General features: G+C 42.8%; 1 protein-coding gene across 1 annotated transcript in view; it reads right to left on the bottom strand.

The window, feature by feature from the left end:
* Slc9a9 (solute carrier family 9 member A9) overlaps positions 1–20,170 on the bottom strand; it is a 545,494-nt gene that overhangs the window by 106,179 nt on the left and 419,145 nt on the right. The window contains exon 13 of the mRNA XM_038322078.2: positions 2,409–2,460. Within this exon, the coding sequence (XP_038178006.1) occupies positions 2,409–2,460 (52 nt within the window). The remainder of the gene's footprint in view (positions 1–2,408; positions 2,461–20,170) is intronic.

Here is a 20,170-nt window from a genome sequence, read left to right as displayed (position 1 = left end):
TGTAATTTAAGCTGGGAGCAGATAAACATGGAGAAAACCCCCTTGTCCTCTGCAGGAAGGTCTGCCGAGACAGGTCGGTGAACAGAGGTGAGCACCCCTGCTTTTGCACCACTGGACACTGCTTTTTGTCCCCCAAGGAGAAGGACTTAGTATGTGACTGATTATTTCCTTTTCTGGGTGACAGAAAATTCATTTGTACGCGGAGCACAGCAAGGATGTAGGCCCTGCAACCTACTTCCTCGGCTCCTTTTTATCTCTGTCTGTTTCTGCCCTGATTATTCCTCATTCTGCTGAAATTTAACACACATAATTATTTAATTATATGCAGTAGTCTTAACTGTCTAAAATCTTATATAAGATGAGATTGGTTTATTTTAATGGTGTGTGTACGTGTGTGTATGTGTGTGTGCGTGTGTGTGTTAGGCACGTATGTATATGGGCATGCTTGCTTATATTTCGTGCATGTGGAGGCCAGAGATTGATGATGGCGTCTACCTGTGCTGTTTTTTTTGATCTTATTTGTTTTGAGCCAGAAGCTCTCGTTGAACTTAGAGCTCACTGTTTTAGCTAGGCTGGCTGGCCAATGAACCCCAGAACTGGCCTGTTCCCACCTCTACCCAGAACTGGCCTGTTCCCACCTCTACCCAGCCCTGGGATTACAGCTGTGCACCCCCATGCCCAGCTTCTCTATGGGTGCTGGGGATCGGAACCCAGGGCCTTGTGCTTATGCAGCAAGCACTTCACCCCCCTGAGTCATCTCTGCTGCCCTCAGTTTGTGATTTCCGCGACAGCCTCCTGAGGTAAACATCATTATCATTCACTTTGTACAGACAGGGAGGCTGAAACTCCAAAATGTGAAAGCTTTTCCAAGACCCAAATGTCACCTAATGTTCTCTTTCTATGGAGCACAATCCTATTTCTGAAACAACTAAAAAATCCCTTTCATTATGGTAATATCTCCAGGTAAGAATCATTGCTGAATTAACAATGTTGAACTTTATTTTAAAGTGTTGTATTAATAAGCTAAAATATGTATAAATTTTAAAAAGGAATGAGGCTAGTGGGGAATTTTTTTTACCAATAATTATATGTGATTATAAAAAATTTTAGGCCATTAGAGGAAGACAAAGAATTTTCTTTGATGAATTTTCTTATTCTGACTTCTGAAGAAAAAGTTACATGAAAAGGATAGAATTTAGATAAAGGTTTTGCTTGAAGGTCGGAGACTAGATTATTTGACCTATGGTAGATGAAAATGCTTTTGAAAACTCAGCCACAGCCAGACCTTCCTCACTGCTCATTATAGCGCAGGTGATGGCTTTGATTCCGCCTCTCAGGTCATCAAGCTGGCCCTCATCCCAATACTCCAGGCAGGCCATGCTGAGCTCTAGCCCACGCTGAGGTTGTTTCCGGGGCAATAGTCTGTGAAAAGAGCACCATATGGCCCTGGGACACACATGACAACTGAGTTCAAAGTACACAGGAGTCATGTTTATCATGAACTTCATGCGTCAGTCTTCTCTGCAGAATAGGGGCTCTTTATGTTTTCCATGTCTGACCCAGGGAAGTGGCCTCCTGCCCAGGAATGGCAGCCAGCTGTGTTACATTGCTGTTAAGAGAGGGGACCCATGAAATCAAAGCAGGGATTGTCCTCAAATCCAAACATGATCAATACACAGTTTATCAAGCAAAGAAATATATTTGTCACATGGTCCTGATCATGTCTGCAGACTTCTAATTGCAGCAAATGTGGGAAATTTCTACACATAGCTCTTTTGTTCTAAGGTGCGGGATCAAGTTAGAAATCGCTAAGGCAATATCACTGTTAGGTTTTTCTCACCAACAAGCCTCTCTGCCGGTGCAAATAATCACCAATGATAGATCCTACCTTGATGGCGGATTCAAAGCTAGGGTTTGGAGAATAATTTTCTTCTACTCAGGGGATTAGCACATTGTTCTGAGTAATTTTCTCCAAGGCGTTTTGGGTCTTTGTTGAGAATGGTTGTTCAGTTAGGTCAGTAATGGATCACCTCAATTGTTTCTCTGTCTCTTGCCTGTTTCAGTATTTCCGAACACCCAGATCTGATGAATGAGAAGCCACTCGGGAGAAACAGGTTCATCTGTTGTGTGCTGAAGAAGCTCTGAGTGAGTTAGCTGAGATCCGAGGAGCTAGCTGCTGGGCATGATGTGAACCAGGAGGTCTGTTTTCAGGATGCCTGACATCACAAGCGGCTGTAGTGAATTGGTTCTGAGCATTCATAGGTTAAACATAACCAACACCCTGAAGCCCTATGCACGATTAGCAAAGGCAGCTCCTTTTAGAAATAGCTACCCTGGCTAAGTGCTCTATAAGCATGGACCAGTCTATGGACCAGATTGCGTTTTGTATACTGACTTATCCAACTTGCCTGCTGTGAGGAGGGCTCTTCCTTCAGACTGTCATCCGTGTCCACGCCAACTCTGTTCAAAAACAAAAAGACAAAGAGAACAGAACCATAAGTGCCACTGCTGAGGAGATGAGATCTGGAACGTCAATCAAATTGTGACCTAAGCACAACACAAACATGAGCAAAGGTTCGTCAGAAAACCACACGGCCTCCTCAGAAACAAAATCCACAATCAGCCGATCGTGGTGAGACCCTGCACGGTTGGCCTCGGCACAGGTGAAGAAAGTGGGCACCAACAGCTACCGACTTTCCAGTTGGGAGTCAAGCCCTGAGAACGTGGGATAGGAGGCACCAGAAGAAAGACAGGATTTGAGGAGCAAACTCTCCCATAATCATAGTCCCTAGCCTGGAGCAGGGTCCTCTAATGCAGAGAAAATCAAGTTTTGTCTAGAGTCATGTGGGCAGTCCAGACGGAGGGTCTAGGTTCTGGGGCCTAAAACTTACACAGTCTTTGTAATTCTTTAATGAAATAATATAAAACACAACTATGGGATGTTCTAAAGAGAGTCTTTAGAAAAGGAGAAATCACAAAAATTTTGTAAAGCTAGTAAATGCAATATATAACAATAACAACAATAGAAAATCCTGTAATGTTTTAATTAGGCACATACCTCTAAAATCCCCTTTTCCTCTGTAAAATTTGTTTGCATGCTTTGATGTTTCCTTTATCTGATAATGATCTTATATTAGTGAGGATGGAAAGAAAAGGAACCCTTCCCCAGCTATACTGAAATTCTTGATAGCCAAGAGGAACTAAGGCATGCTTCCTTTCCCAGACTGGCTTGCTCCTTGCAGGACTGTTATGCTAATCCACCAAATGCAAGATTCCTGATAAATTTCACTTCACGCAATTTCCATAAATAATGTGCAATGTACTGATCGCTATGCATGCCTCCTTACTGAATACATTGCGGAATCTCCATTTTGACAGGCATCCGTGAGAACTGAGTTTTCATTTTCTAGAATTGCTTCTGGCTCTGTGTATCTCATATCTTGTTTTCCCTCCCCTCCCCCAGTGCCCGCAGGCCTTGACTGCTAGGCACCAAAGGCTATGTTCACATTTAAAGCAGTCTTTATGCTCAGCTTCTATGCGTTGTTCCTACCCCAGGTAGACCAGCAGTGACCTGCGCACACACAAGACTTGTACACACAGAAGCCACTGTGGCTAGTATAGATATATCCCACTTACTGCAAATGTAACATATGCCCTGGGTTGGGTCCCCCAAATGCCACAGCCTTCTGATCAGAGAAGAATGAGGGCAAGTGGGGAGCCATAGTAGCAGCAGCAGACAGAAACAGCAGTTCAGTCTGTGTTTAAAACATTCTCCTTTCCCAAATCTTACAGAAACACAGACCCTGGGAACACAGTGCCTGGGTTCTTCCCAGGGTCCTGGAAGAGCCAGAGCAAGCAAGGGGCTTTGCTGATTGCATTTCCTCTCCCATAGAGTGAGCCCCTTGGGTTGGGGGTGGGCTGAGTGTGGGAGGAAGTGCTTAAGTCAGGCTCCTGCAGAGGCCCTGTGAAGGCTGCCTGCCTTTAGCAGACTTTTAGTGTTTGCTTCAGCCTCTACCTCTCTCAAATAGCTCCTCAGTCATCCTCCAGGCTTCGGGCTGAGAGTGAAGGCAGAGGTAGAAATCCTCCCCAGAGCAGGGAGCTGGTCAAAAGACCACAGGCACAGTGAAGACGAGGAGGCCTGCTTAAAATAGCCAATGCCTGCAAATCAGAAGCCCCTGGGCACAGGGAGCCCCTCTGCTTGAGCAACCAAAAGGAACAGCTCTTTATTGTCTCAATCTGTGGCACTCAGGCTGGTGAATAGGGCTCCAAGTGGACTAACATTTGATTCTCCCCAGTGGAGTAGGCAAAGGTGTCTTGACGATTTCATTTATGAAGGAGAAAGGGGCCCGCAGACGTGGGGGTAAGAGGAAGGGTGGAAAAGGTAAGAGGGAGAAAGGGAGGACAGTAGGAAGGGAGTGGGGGAGGGGTGAAAGTAGAAGATAATCGAGACACCCTCCCCCCAAGTCCAGTTTAGGCAGTGACCACGGGGCGTGACCACAGGAGTTCCAGGTGTGGAGGTCCCAGCTGCCCTTTTCCCTGGGACTTGGATGCCGCGATGGATTGGTGGAGCTGAGCCTTTCTACTCATGCAGGGAGTTCCTTTAAAGCCTCAGTTCAACGGCATCGGTCCAGCCCCAGCCCCCCCCCCATTTGCCCCACCCCCAACCCTGTCCTAGGACTGCTGGGCCCCCGGGTGGGCTGCGAATTGGACTGAAATCCCCAAGCATCGATTGGTGTGCCACTTTGGGGGGCCTTTTTTTTCTAGTGCTTTGCTTCAAACACTGGAGAGAAACGAATTGAAATTTCCTAAGAAACCCAGCTCTTAAAGAGGCAGGACTGAGGTTTCTCACCAAAATTTCAGCACTTCTCCCCAGCAGCAATCAAAGCAGACACTTCTAATCCCCATTATTCAGGCAGCCAGATGGAACTGAGGAAGGATGGCAGACGATTACAGGCTCTGGCTTCCTGTGGGCACCGCCCCTCAGAGACACCGCCACTCCCCACCTCAGCCCATTTCCCTGCTGGAGGAGGAGATCTGTTTCCGGCCAGGCCGCTGCTGGTCATGGCCTAAAGCAGGGCGGGGTCTGAAGTGCCCCAGGGCAGCTTGGGTGACCACTAGGGGAGCAAACAGAAATGGCCCCACATCTATTTAGTTTGGAAGGCTTAAGGAAAATAAAATTTAGAAAAAAATATGGTAGTTAAATGCCATGAAGGGACAACATGAGAAGCACCATTCACTTGAGACTTTGGATTAAAAAAAAAAAAAAAAAAAAGTCTTGCTAAAATATGTTGTTTGGCTTCCTGCCTCCTTAAACACGGGGTCCTAGGGTGTTTTCGACTTAACTGGGGGGGGGCGCTCAGCATCACCTTTGGTCCCATAAAACCTAATGCTTACTACTTTAAAATGATTTCTGAGAGGCGTGTGAACCTCTTTATGACCACATTAAATGTTCCCTGAATACTATTATTTTTTTAATCTGCCCATTAGACTCCCTTGATTTCCTGGCTGCAACACTAACGTTAGCATATTTTCTCTGTGTCATGTCACCCACCACGGCACCACCTTTTATTTCGTGGGACTAGTGGCCTGATGATTAAATTGGACACGTGTTTAGTTTTACTTTTATTATATACTAACACATTTCAAACACGGTAGAAGGGCTTACAGAAACAGTTCTTACCTCCGCTCATACGCCCTCCGTTTTAACCCCCATATTCCTCTAAGGGTGGTTTTCTGTGTTTTTCTTGATCTTTGTATGTAAGCGTGGCTATTGACGTGCGTGGCACACTCACACAGCATCCCCAGGGCTACGCAAACGTTCCGGCTATGTCTGTTTCACCCACTCTTCTGTTCAAGGCAGCAAACCAGAATGTGAAAGAGACATCCTTTCGGGATAACCTTGCTTCCACTCACTTTTATGCATTAAAGATCACCTGTACCCTGTGGGTTTGGGAGCGATTGTAGAAACAAGACATGATGTCACCCCGGCTTGTGATGCTACGTGTGTGCACAGCAGCTCCCCAAGTGAAACCAAGGGTGAATGAGACGAAGTCCAACCTGCTCAAGTGGAACTAAAGACTCCTCTCCCACTGTCAGGTTTTCCCTCTGCCAATCTGACCTAGGGCCTAACCCTGTCTCTGAGTTCTGTGTTCTGTTTCACCCAAGCCTTTCTCACGACCTGACTTCTTTCCTCCAGTCTCCAGCCACACTGGCTGCCACTGGGCATCTGTGACGTCCTGTCTTCTTTCTTGAGCTTTCAAACATTGTTCTTCTTTTCCTGTCATTTCTATGGCTCCCCAGTCATGAGGCCTTCATAGGTTTCAGATCTCCTCTCCTAAAAATTTCACCCTCTTTGGGAAGAACTCTTCCAACTGTAGTTCCTGTGAGCACCCGAGATCGCCTTGCTTTGTGTATGGTGACCCTGGCTTACCCCCTGTTCGTCTGTGTGGCTACACCGAGGTCACTTGCAGGACAAGCTCGTGTTCTATAGTGTTTGCCTGCTCTTACTGGAGTCCACTCCAGGGCTCCTCTTCAGCTGCTGAAGTATCAATGAAACTCAGTTGTTAAGAGGAATGGTCTGAAGCCAGACTGCCCAGGCTGGGAAGTGTGGATCTACCTCTCAACCTGTATGGCCTGGACCATGCACAGGGTGGCTATTCAGTTTCTTCTCTAGTACAAAGGGAGCAATGCTACAATGCGACCTCACAGAGTGATGATAAAGAGTGTTTCCTCAGACCCAAGTGCATAGAAAGCTCTTAATGCTATCAGCTACTGTTGCTATTAGTTTTTATTAGTATCACTATCTTCTGTCAGTAGCCCCAGAGTTCAGACTTGCTATGTTTGTTGCTTACCAGTGTCTCTAGACAAACCCTTAGGTTCTGCATTGAGGTATCCCACAATTAGAGCAACAGCCACATTGAGCCACATGACAGTGCACAGTGGGACGCCAGGGTATCAATTCTATCCACGTTTCTATATGTATGTGTATATGCATATGTATGTGTGTATAACTCATTCATGGAGTAGGAGAAAAGGAGGATAGCTAGAGAACAAAGGGAAGGAAGAAGGAAGAGCTAATCAGGAAGAAAATGAAGGTGAACGGAAACACTAAAAAGGAAAACACTACATTATATAGAAAAGAGCCGGGGCACAGGTAGCCTTCCAAAAAGGAGGCCAAGAATGGATGTGCGCACATCACAGAAGGTCAAGGCTTTATCTGAAAATAGACAAAGAGCCGGTAAAAGATTAAAAAAAATCAACTAGGAAGTATGGTTAAAATTTTATATGACATTCTGCATTCTTGATGTGCCTTTTAATTTGAAGCAAGTGGAGGGCTGCCTCTGTGGTATTCAAATGGAAATGAAAGTGAGTTTTGCACATATTCCCAGCTGTGCCCTCGAACATCTCACTCTGGGTTCCTCATTTACAGCGAGCATCCAGCTCCATTTTCAGAGCAAAATGCATCTCTTGTGGACCATAATGCAGCCTCCATTCTTGGGTGGATTTTATTAGACATAATAAAATCTCTGGATGCTCCCATACCCAACCGTTGCCAAATGAATGCTTCAAAGTTGGGTTTTTCTTAGCAGGAAAGCAATGGACGTGACTAACAAAAGGTTCCCGTTTCCCATTAAAACTAACAATTCCATGCTGGTCCTTATCACTTAGCAGTTCTGGAGAGGCAGTGAAATGGTACTAGGCCTTAGTTGCATTATGTGGCTTCCAATGGTCCTAGGAACGCTTTTGATTTTTTTGAGCCTCCAGCGGATGGGCTGCATAGTGAAGGAGAAGAGCCCATTTCCTCTAAGAATGGCATTTGATGGCACAGCGTGAAAAAGGATTTTTTTAGTGAGAGAAGAGTGACTTGATCTTGAACACATAAATACAGCGTGACAGGGGAGCAGTGCCAAAGACACCTGCTAATGCTCGGGGACTACATGGGGACTGTCATCTGCCAGTGCACCTCACTGCTCCTCCCCACAGCCTTTGATTAAATGTTATTATAGTATGTATGATTAAAATTAATCCAGTCTAATAACTAAAATACTGTAACCTCTTTCGGAGAAACAAGAAAGTAAACCAAATGTAAGTGGAAGAAGGCACCGTGACCCTTTTCCCTTTTTAATTTCAGTATGACACGATAGCAGACTTTGGACCACGGATCTCAAATCTGACCTCTCGTTTACTCCATTGCATCTTTGAAAGTTTTCAAGTTTCACCTATCAGTATGGTGTGCATGTATGTGTGGATGAGTGTGCCACAACATGTAGAGGTCAGAGGACAACTTTGTGGAGCTCTTCTCTCTTTCCAACTTAGCACGAATTTTCAGAATCAAACACAGGCCAAAAGGCTAGTGTAGCAAGTGCCTTCACTCATAAAGCCACCTCCCTGGTCCCTCAACATTTGTGTAACTTCTTTAAACCTTAATTTTCTCAACTGCAAATGGCAATAAGCACGGGTCCATTTTACAGATCACTAGATGTACTCTAGATTGCTTTCTGTTGCTGTGATAAACACCATGGCCGAAAGCAGCCTGGGGAGGAAAGGGTTTATATGGATTACACTTTCTAGGTTACAGTCCCTCACTGAAGACAGCCAAAAGTAGGAACTCGAAGCAGGAACTTGGGGCAGAAACCATGGAACCATGGAGGAAGTCTGCTTACTGGCTCGTTCTCTTCAGTTTATGCTCAGTCTGCTTTCTTCTACAAACCAGAATCACCTGCCTAGAGTTGGCACTGCCCATAGTGGGCCCACCCTTCCTGCATAATCAAGACAATTCCCAAAACACATGGTCATAGGCCAGTTTGATCGAGGTGTTTCTTCAGTTGGGGCTTCCTCTTTCCATTCGACTCTTGGTTGTGTCACGTTCACGATAAAAACTAAGTAGTTCCACAAGGAAGAAATCAGTATTTATATATTATATATATTATATATTAATATATATTATATATATTATATATTAATATATATTATATATTATATATTAATATATATTATATATGTATAATACAAAACATTGGCTACCACCCAAGAAATAGCCATAGAATATTAGTTAATGTCATTCTTATTAGGGAGTAATTGATATACTTTAAATCAAGTGATAAATACATCTTAGGTTAAAACAAAGGGTGGATTTTCTATAAATGATAGATGCTAAGATACAAAGGACAATAACAGGACTTCTGCCATCCACACAGAACTACAGTGTGGAGGAAGGATCATCACATATGGCAATTGGAACACATCAGTAAAGAACCTGACAGAGGGGGGGCTGCGGGAGAGCTAAGTGTGCTTCTTAGAGGAGCTGGGTACTGACAACTGAGAATGAGATTGATGGCAAACGAAGAGGAGGCTGAGGGAGGGGACTTCTGAGCACAAGCACAGCAGTATAAAGAAGGCGGGAATGTGGTGAATAGCTAGATTGCAAGCAGGGTTGCTTCTTTGACACTACAAAGGCTGAATTCTAAACACTCTCGAGTGCTACGCTTAGGAAGGCGTATTAGAAAGATCCCTGGAGTTATGTGTTATGAGTCCAGCAAGACTCCTGGAAGTGCAGGTCATTTATCGAACAGCATCAGTGGTTTGGCCAAAAATTCATTAGGATGCAATTTAGGACGCAGTTGAAGAGGCGATATATCTCAGAGGTGTGGCTATGCACGGTGGGATGCTGAAGGGGCACATGACAGGCTCATGTGGAGATGTCTCTGAACTTCTACTTAGGACCCATGAAAGGGTTGCTTCCCTCTGATATTAAAGAGTGGGGGTGCACAGGTCAGACTCTCCCCAAAATGACGTCCAATTGGGAAGTTGAAATTGAAACTCAGGGCCATAAGGTCAGAGCGTTTCTGTTGCAATGGAACATGGCAAATCTCCAGATTACCAACTCGGGAGAAATGAACTCTTCACCTCCAGCTTTCTGCTCTTTGTTTGTCTGAAAGAGATGTTCGGACCATCAAGTAAAGCACAAAGAATAAAGAGCTCATGGCTTCTTCAAACACAAGCCTGTAGACTGGAAATGCTCACTGTGTGGCAAGTTCAGTATTTGAAGACAGTTTGGACATCTAACTTAAGGACTGTGGGAGTCTGTAAGGAAAGAGGCTCAGAAGATTGGTTGTTAGGCAAGCTCGGAGGTAAGCAAACGTTTTCTGGGAAGACATACAATGAACATGAAACATTCACTACACAGATCAGGGCCATGTTACAAGCACATGTCAGTGTGGCTTGACTTCAGGAAAAGCAACAGTTCCCATCCACTGTGAAGCAAAAGATGACGGATCGCAACAGCAACGCTGCTACAGTGAGGGCCTTGGTCAGTCACTGGGTAGATGGCATGACACTTCTACTCATCTTTTCAGAGACGAGTGCGGACTCCGGCGTTAAACGAAGCCGAAGACGTGGGAGGTTCCATAGTGTGCCATGAAGGATGCGCAGTGACTGTGGTCCTCGCCCCCAGAGTGCACAAGCCTGAGGATGCTTCTTAGAGCAGAACTGCCTTCTTGGCACGGACCCATCTATAGAAACCCTCTGTTCTGGGTTACACTTCCCAACCCTTTGGGCCTGACCTGTTATCAAACTGAACGTGACCGGACCAAGGGATTATTTTGGCTTTCCTGCCTTACTGTCCTGAGCTGTCCACACGAATCTGCTTTTTTTTTCCCCAGAGATTATGGAATGGATTCCATAAAACGCTGTCAAGCTGAGCAGGTGAAGGGAGTCTGGTCTGTCAGACTCTGCTGCTAGAGTTTACCGGAGACGCTCCAGGGCCGTTTTAAAGAGGCATGCATTATTTTCAACACCATCCTGAAGACTACCTCATCGGAGCGCTTCTTTGCCTGACTCCAGACAAGGCGCTGGTATTCCGTTGCTTTCTCAGCATGATAGAGATCTGAACGGCATCTGTCCCTGGTGGATTTGTGAGTGTGGCCTACATGGGGCCCAGCAAAGACCTACTGAAGAAGTGCCTAGAAGTCGGAGTTGTCCTTGTGCTGACTGTCGATGGCGCTGTCTTTGTACCCATGCATTCTGGTTTGAAATCTCTGACAGCTGTGTGTCACCCATGTCACCTGGCCCTGAAGCAGGTGTTCTTTGTGACTTCTGATGCCACTGGAGGCTTGTGGACAATAGAGTTTGGGGGTATGACGACTGAGAAAAAGGAGGTGTGTTCTGCCTGCACAGCTGTGCCATGTGGCAAGGGTTTAGCCCCATCTGTCAACTTGGGCATACCGTTGAGAGATGTATGAGATGCTAAAAATATTATGGTCTTTGAAAATTAAACCTCAGTAAACAAGTGCATGTCGCAGACATAAATACATCCTGTGTTTCACGTTGAGCAAAACTTCCTTTAAGTTCAGAGTGTTTAGTTCTGCCAAGAGGTAAGCTAATTTCAAACAACAGCGAAGATCCGTTAGAAACTGGATTAAGAATGATTACGCAGACTAATTTATTTTGACCTAAGCCACAAGTGCACTGACACCCTTTGGTGGGAAGACAGATGCTGAAGCTTAGCCAGGCAGCTGGCCTTTCTTTCCTAAGGCTTTCTCTGTGGGTGCCCTGCCTGAGCAATTAGGGATTTATCAGAGCCCAATGCACATCCCCAGAAAAACCATGCTTTCAAGTGGATTAGCTTGTTTAAATTCTAGTGTGTTACCAGGTGGGGTGTCTTCTCAAAGTCAGGCTGAACATGTTATATGGGAAAAGACATTTTATTGCTGAATATAAAGTAGTCACAGAAGCATGCTTTATGTGCTGGTATGAAATAGAAAGTGGTTGAAAAGAAATCCTAGACTATCGGGCATTTGGGGGGAAAAGTGGAAGTCCTAATACCTGGAAACTACCTGGCTGCCTCACAGTCAAGCAAACAGAAGTAGATGACAATTTGGAAGGACATCTTTCCCTCACCCCGAGCCACTCCTCGATGCAGTGAACAGCAGAGAGAACTGTGGCTGAAACCTGGGTCTCCAGCATGACCATGTTTGGGGCACAGTGTGGGTCTGGAGAGAGCGGAGAGTATCTTTGTGATGCTGCTCTTGGGTGTTTCCCAGCTGCCCTGGAAGCCAGGGAGGGAGCTAGAATGGCTACATGCGCTTACAGTACAAGGACCGTAGCCGTATGAAAATCGCCTGCAGAAATTGGGGGGACTTTGACAATGGGGTCATAAAGGTGAAACAAGTACTTAGAGGATATAAAGGTCCTCTTAGCATAATCTAAGAAAAAACTGCTCCAATTAAAGCTAATGACAACCAGGAGTTATTTTTGTTCAGTAATGCCTTAGAAAGAATCCTTAGAGGTAAGCAACAATGCTTTCAAGACTGATGGATGTTTAAGTATAACAAACACATAAAAGGTAAAATCATCCCATACAGAAGATAAAATTCTCGTGCTCTGTTTGGGACACTCCATCCCAAATCAGATTTCCTATTTGTGGGTTAGGTTTTGAGAAAGTGCTATCTCCAACAAATCATGACCCTCTCCCAGAGCTAATGCCTTGCCTTCCTTAACACAGAATGAGGTTTTCTGTGGCTCTTGGGAAATTAGGCTTAAAAGGCAAGGACTGGGCAGAGGTAATTCTTGGGCTTGTAGTCACACAGGTAAAAGTGATTGAGTCAGAAGAACGTGAAAAGAAAATCTCAAGGGAACTACAGTTATTGGTAGATGCTCCCACAGAGCACTGGAGTAAGAGGCAGAGGATAAAACATGAAGTCAGAGACACAATACTACCTAACATGAAAAATCTCAAATAGGTGATATTTATGCATTATATGCAGTATACAAATCTGGGGAAGAAAACACGAAGTTATTGTAACACCATGTATTTTAGTCATTCAAAACAAAAAAGGGAAGGGTTTGTAAGTAATTACTTTAAGTTCGTCATTACAACACACTTGCAGCTGGGCGCTATGGTAATTTTGTGCCAGTATGTCTATAGTTACTGGTCACCCGTCACCAGCACCCTGCGGATGCTACAACATTATGAACCATGTGGGCCTAAAGCAAAAAGTAGCCAAAAAAGATTGTCTCACCAACCCTAATAAATCATTGAAATTGAAATTAAAATGGCTTTGGGATGAATAATAGCTGCCGAAACCAGTATTTAAGCCCATAATTAGAAGTAGATTGTGATCTATAATCTCAGCAAGTAAAAACTTATTTTCCTTTGAGCTGCTTAACACTTTATAAGACCACATGGTGTTATTAATAATTAACACTCAGATTTATGATATATATATATATACATTCATAACACACATACACACATTCTTTAAATGAAAAAGGGTTTTCTGTAGCCCTAAAAGAGTTAAGTCATAAACAGTTTTAATTTATAACCTTACTTTTTGTTAAAACTGAATAAATCTCTTGATTTTACAAAGGAAATTGACAGGAAGAGATAATGGATAAGTTAGGAAGGCTGTTAGTGCCATGACTCATCAAAAGACAAGAAAATAATTTCCATCTCTTGCTGAGTAGAATTAAAGTAAATCACTAGGGGGAAAAAAGTAAACCGACAGAAAAACAATGTTTTCCTCTTGTTGAAACCAACTGCTGTGAAGCATGGTGTCGTGTGCGTACTCACTGGCCCGACTTTGCAGAAGTGAAATTAAATGCTCAAACGCAAGACTTTGAGGAATGCATGCTCAATGCTAGCGTAACCCTGGAAAATGCACTTTGATAGTAGAATTAATGGATTAAAATCAGGGAAGTGAATCAAGAACTGATGAGAAGGCTATTAGGGAGCTGTGTTAGAACAGACAAAGAAAGGAAAAGATGAGAGCGGAGGAAGGTGCTGTGTCACGGGCCCGCACATTATCACCATGACCACAGAAAATGCACAGCGCGGGGACAGCATCAGCATCAATTCGGCAGGAAACGGAATAATGAGAGTTAAGTGGATGCTCATGGGTAATGCATCCTTCAGGCTTTCTCGGCTGGTGGCTCTAGAAGATCATGGTGACAGCTGAAACAACTGGGCATGAGAACTGATGTTTTAACTCACATACTCTACATCCTGAAGGCAAATATCTATGTGTCGGGAGCCGTGCAGCCTAGTCTTGGACCTGTCCAGTGGGTTTCCTCAGGACAAGGCATTCGTGGAAATGGACTCTCACTTGGCAAGGCCCAGTAGTCCACGGGACAGTGTAAGAATTTGCAAAATTCATGCAGCTTGCAGGCCCCTTTCTCTCTCATTATATTGGTGATTCTTTGGGTGGTTTTAATTTTACTTTGTCAGTCGCACGTGCAACAGCTGTCACTTTCCCTGGAGATTCTGTTCCTTTTTAAATATTTTCCCCAAAGATTCAACAAGGGGCTAATGTTTCTCAAATCTCTTATCTGGAATTACCAACTACAGCTCCCAAACCTGGGAACTTTTCTGACTCAATGAGATAGTTATCTACATATGAGAAAACAACACTTGGAACATGAACTATGTCTCACAGTTCTAGAGAGGAGAGCGGGGCACACATATACAGACGAGGGAGAAAGCCTCAGGAGTACACATAGTGTCAACTATTGAGAGTAAGTGCCCTGGACACCAAACACAGAATCGTGCTTTGGTATGCTTCAAGAGGAAAAAAATTCAAAACAAAACGTGGGATGGATAGCGTTATCTTTGTCATACATAGGAGCTTCTATTGGTAGAAAAAGTATAGAGAGGTGGGAAAGAGCGCCTTATCAGAGTCTGCCTTCTACAGAGAGATTGAGACGTGGAATCCTCTTGTAGAAAAATGAACTGTATAAAAGCATATCATACAGACATGAAAGAATTGTCTGGGTTTTAATATTGTTGTCCTTAAAGCATTGTGCCTATGTCTATTATTTTTTAACTTTATAACCACAAGGAGCTGCCAGCTGACTTAAGTGTTGCAAGAGCAGATGCGTCTGGTTCGATATTTAGTTAAGTCTGCAAAAATGCTGAGCTCTATGTCTAGAATAAGGTTGTGTAAGGGGTGGGAAGATGTATTTGGGGAAGTATAAAGGGGAACAATGGGGGCTTTCATAATGATCATGATGTATTCCTTAAATTGCAATGTATTTCTTAAGGTCAAAAATAGAAGCCAATAATAAAGCTATTTGTGTAACTCTGGTAAGAAAAACTCTATTTAAGTATAAATAAAGATGCCCTGAACTATTTGGAACCACTTGAGTGCAATCCACTTGGTGGTCAGAATCTTTGCTTGCATCGGTGCCCCTTCCTTGTCTCAGGACCTGAACCCAAGCTGAGGCTGGACCCTGGCACCTATGAGAGCTGAGACAATTTCTTCCTTCTTCCATGTATTCATTCATTGGTGGGAAATAGATCAAGATCACTGTTGTTTAGCTAACTATTTTGGGAAATATGAATTTTTTAGTGCATCTTTAAAGTAATTATGCTGGTTTTCACTAAACCTAAGATGACATCAATCACAAGGCATGTTGTTACTTTATGTACTTCCAAGAAAAAAAATGACTGCTGCTTATGTTTGAAACGCCATTCATTGTATGACAAACGTTTGCTTCAGAAATGTTAAGATGTGAAAATGTAAGTTTAGAATCAGTGACCTATACTTATAAAATATTCTAAATTCAGGGTTTACCAGCAATGCTTGCTTGTAAGCATACTAGTCCTGTTTATTTCATGTATAGCTACTATACTTACAGGTTATTGAGGGGGAAATTTAAGGATACTTTATCAAACTATTCAGCATACGCTATAGGTTAAGGTAATTCATCTCCTTTCTTAATCCTATTGGAACTAATCCCCAAGTCACTAGGTAATTAAACCAGGCTCAGAATGAGGTGAGTGAGAAGTCCCTGGGGTCATGCAGGTGCTGAGTGTGCATCTGCACACCCCTGAGAAGGATATCTCTGTGCACATCCCTGGGATCCTGCTGTCTTATTCTGTCATGTCCCTGGGTGAAATAACCACCTTACTACCATTTTCACACATCTACTATTGGGCCCTCGGGAACTCTTCTGACTTTTCCCATCTTCTTCTTTGCACCTATTCTTGCTCCTTAGACTCTAGACCCTGTCAGATGTGGACAGCATCGATTGAGTTCTCTTACCCATTGACTTTAGATTGGTCTGGCCAATAGCAAGCACTGACTGTTAGGACCCTGGAAAAGGAGAGGAAGTAAAGATTTGGTGTTTATGTAAGGCCCCCTTCTTTCTGGGTTCCCAGAGTTGTCACCAAACCTCACTTAAGCAGATCAAAAGAGACAATAAAGATCAATGAATGAATCAATGAATCATTTCCATTAATGAATGGAAATGAAAAGAATAGAAAAAAAAGCAACACAAAAATCAATGAGATAAAAGGTTGACTCTTTGAAAAGATAAACAAGAGTTATAAACTTTTAGCCAAATGGCTGAAATATATATATGTATACATATATATATATATATATATATATATATATATCGATAGATAGAAGAAAGTCAGGATCAATAAATTTAGAAAAGAAAGAGGCTACATTGCAGCAGATACCCATGCAATTCAGAGGATCATTCAGATACACATCGAAAATCTATGTTGCAACACAATGAAAAATTTAAAACTGAATAAATTTCCAGACACATATGACCCACCAAACTTAAACCTAGAGGATAGAAACAACTTAAAAGGAATACAGCAAGCAATCAAAGTAGTAGTGGAAATCTCCCAATGAAAAATATTGTCTATAACTAAATGGATACACTGCTGAATTCTACCAGTCCTTCAAATAAACATTAACTCCACTGCTTCTCAAATTATTCCATAAATTAGAAAGGGGAGGAATGCTGTCAATCTCATTTTACAAAGCCATCAGTACCTTGATACCAAACAACAAAAACAATTTTAAAAAAATGAAAAGTATGAGCCAATCCCATGATGAACAGTATTGCAAAAATTTTAAATAAAATATTGGAAACTGATTTCAAGAATACCTTTAAAGGGGGACTGGAGAGATGGCTCAGCTGTTAAGAACACTGATTGCTCTTCCAAAAGATCCACATATACTTAGTACCCACTTGGTTGCTTACAACTGTCTGTAACTCTGGTCCTAGGGGATTTGTCACTCTTTTCTGGCCTCTGTCATATGAGGCACACATGTGGTGCACAGATATTTGCATGCAAAATACATCTATAAATATTAAAATTTAAATTAAAAATACAAAGTTTATTTATTATTACTAAATTGGCTTACTTTCAGGGATACAAGAATGCTTCAACATATGCAGATCAATAAATAAACCACATAAATATATAGACAGAAATTACATGGTCACCTCAACAGTTGTAATAAAGTTGTTTTCTTTGGTGACATCTGACATCTCATTCCTGAAGAAACTAGGAAGGGAGCCTGAGGAGCTTACTTAATGCTCTAGCAGAAGGCCTGGATTGAGTTTGTAGCACCACGTGGAGGCTCACAGCCATCCATAACTCCAGTTGCAGGTCGTCTAACACTCCCTTCTGACTGCTATAGACACTAGGCATCCATGTGGTACATTCACACACAATGCAGGCAAAATATTCATACAGATGTTGTGGAATATTCCTTTACACTGTGTGAAGATGTATCATTGTGATTGGCTTAATAAAGAGCTGCATGGCCAACAGCTAGGCAGAAAGAGGTTAGGCGGGACTTCTGGGGACAGAGAAAGGGGAAAAGGTAGAGTTGCCACCCAGAAGCAGAGGAAGCAGGGCATGTAGCAGGAGAGGTAAAAGCTACAAGCCACGTGGCAACATGTAGATTAATATAATTCGGTTAATTTAAGTTATAAGAGCTAGTTAGAAACAAGCCTAAGCTAAGGACAAATTTTCACAATAAGAAGTCTCCATGTGGTTATTGGGGAACTGAGAGGCGGGACAGAGATTTAGATTATTTATTTTATGTGTATGTCTTTGTTATGTTTTAAATTTCTTTAAAAAAATTAACAAGAATATACCTTATCACAGTATAGGCTATGTAACCCAATCCAATAACAACAATAAACTAAATGAGGCAAAGCAGAAAATTGTGTCCTCTAAATTCAGAAATGAGATGAAGATGTTTGTTTTCTCTTCTCTTTCTCAATATAGTCCCTGAAGTCTTAGCTAGAGCAATGAGACAAGACAAAGAAAAAAAAGAGATAAAGTAGGATGGAAAAAGTTAAGTTATCCCAATTTGAGCCAATATGAGCCCATACACAGGAGACACTGAAGACTCCACTAAAAACCTCTCTGATATGAGTAACCCTTTCAGCAAAACAACAGGACACACACTCATTAGGGCTTTCCTGTCTAACAAAAACAAACATGCCAAGAAAAAATCAGGAAAACACCCACACTCAAGATAAACAAAAAATGTAGGGATTAAGTTAACAAAGGGAGTGACAGACCTTTACAACAACACTCTCAAAACACCAATGGACGGAACTGAAGAGGACACTGGAGGGCTGAAGAGACATCTCAGAGGGTAAAGAAAGGCACTTTTTGCTTAGGCTGACCACTCAAACCTATTTTCAGGACCAGAACTCACGTAAAAGTGAAGGAGAAGAACCAACTCCACAGAGCCATCCTCTGGCTTCCACACACACAAATAATAAACAAACATAGAAAGACTTCATATACTCAGGGGTTGGCAGAAACAACATGAAGAAAATGGCTGTATTGTTGAAAGCAATCTACACATTCAATGCAATGCCTAACAAAATTGCAGTGACATTCTTCCCACTAGATATACATAGGGAAGTCCAATAACACTGCATAACCAAGGCACTCCTGAACAGAAAGAGCAGTGTTGGAGGCCTCACAAGGCCGAGCCCATGCTATGATATCGTCACAGTCACATAAGCAGCATGGTACTGGCACAAAAACAGATACGCAAATCAGTGAAATCGAACAGAGGACTAAGACTCAAACCCACACAGCTACAACCACCTGAGTTTTAATAAAGGTTTTAACACATACAGTGGGGAAAACACAGCCTGTTTAACACATGGTGTTGGGGAAACTGGACAGCCACATGCAGATGAATAAAGCTGGATTCCCATAGTTTGCCCTGTACTGAAAAATTTAAAATGCATCAAAGGACTTAATGTAAGACTGGAAACTCTGAAACGGCTGGAGGAAAACATTTACATAGGCATAAGCAAGGGCTTTCTACAAAGGACACTAATAGCCCAAGAAGTGATCATAAACACTGGCAAGTGGACTTACATGAAACTAAACAGTTTCTGTACAGCAAAGGAAGTGAGTGATGGAACATTCTACACAATAGAAGTACTTCTTTGCTAGCTACATAACCAACAGAGAATTAACATTTAGAATATATAAAGAACACAAAGACTAAATATTAAAAAAGGTCAACCAGCCCAGTCAATAAATTGACTAATGCATGGGTAGTTCTTCAAATATGTACATATGGTCAATAAATACAGGGAAAGAAAGTTCAGTATCCTTGGGCATCAGAAAAACACAAACTAAACAACACAGAGATCCCATATCAGTCCAGTAAGAATGGCTGTCATTTAAACAAACAAATAAAAATGGGGCCCATGAGATGGCTTAGTGAGGGTCCCAGTCTCCTCCCTGCTGCTGCGATAAAACCCTGACTCAGCCCAAACTGGGGTGGGAAGGGTTTGTTTAGTTTACAGGTTACAATTCAGACATGAGGGATCCAAGGCAGGAGCTGAAGCAGGAACTAAGGCAGGAGCTAACGCACAGATCGCAGAAGAACACTGCTCACTGGCTTGATTCCAGACTCACATTCTTATATAGACAATCCAGGTCAACCAGGGATGGTACTCAGTCTACAGTGGACTGGGCCCTCCTGCATAAATTATCAGCCTAGAAAGTATCGGATAGACATGTCTATAGGCTGATCAGATCAAGACAATTCTCCAGCTGAGGTTTCCTCTTCCCAGGTGTATAAAGTTGATAAGCAAGATTAGCCACCCATGGTGATAGGGGAGAATGGACTCCTGAAATGCCCCCACATGAGTACTTTGGCAAGGTCATGCCTGTACTCCCTCACACATCACAAACACAAGCACACACACACACACACACACACACACACACATACACTAATAATAATAATTAACAAAATTATTTATTAAAATTTTAATAAAAGAAACAAAAACAAATGCTTTTGAGGATGTGGAAGAGGGTAGGAATGTGATGTAGTCTAGTCATTTTGGAAAATATAATGAAGGTTTCCCCCAAAACAAA

Source organism: Arvicola amphibius, chromosome 3 (genome assembly GCF_903992535.2).
Source record: "Arvicola amphibius chromosome 3, mArvAmp1.2, whole genome shotgun sequence".
Lineage (NCBI taxonomy): Eukaryota > Metazoa > Chordata > Mammalia > Rodentia > Cricetidae > Arvicola > Arvicola amphibius.
This window is presented reverse-complemented; position numbering and strand designations above follow the sequence as displayed.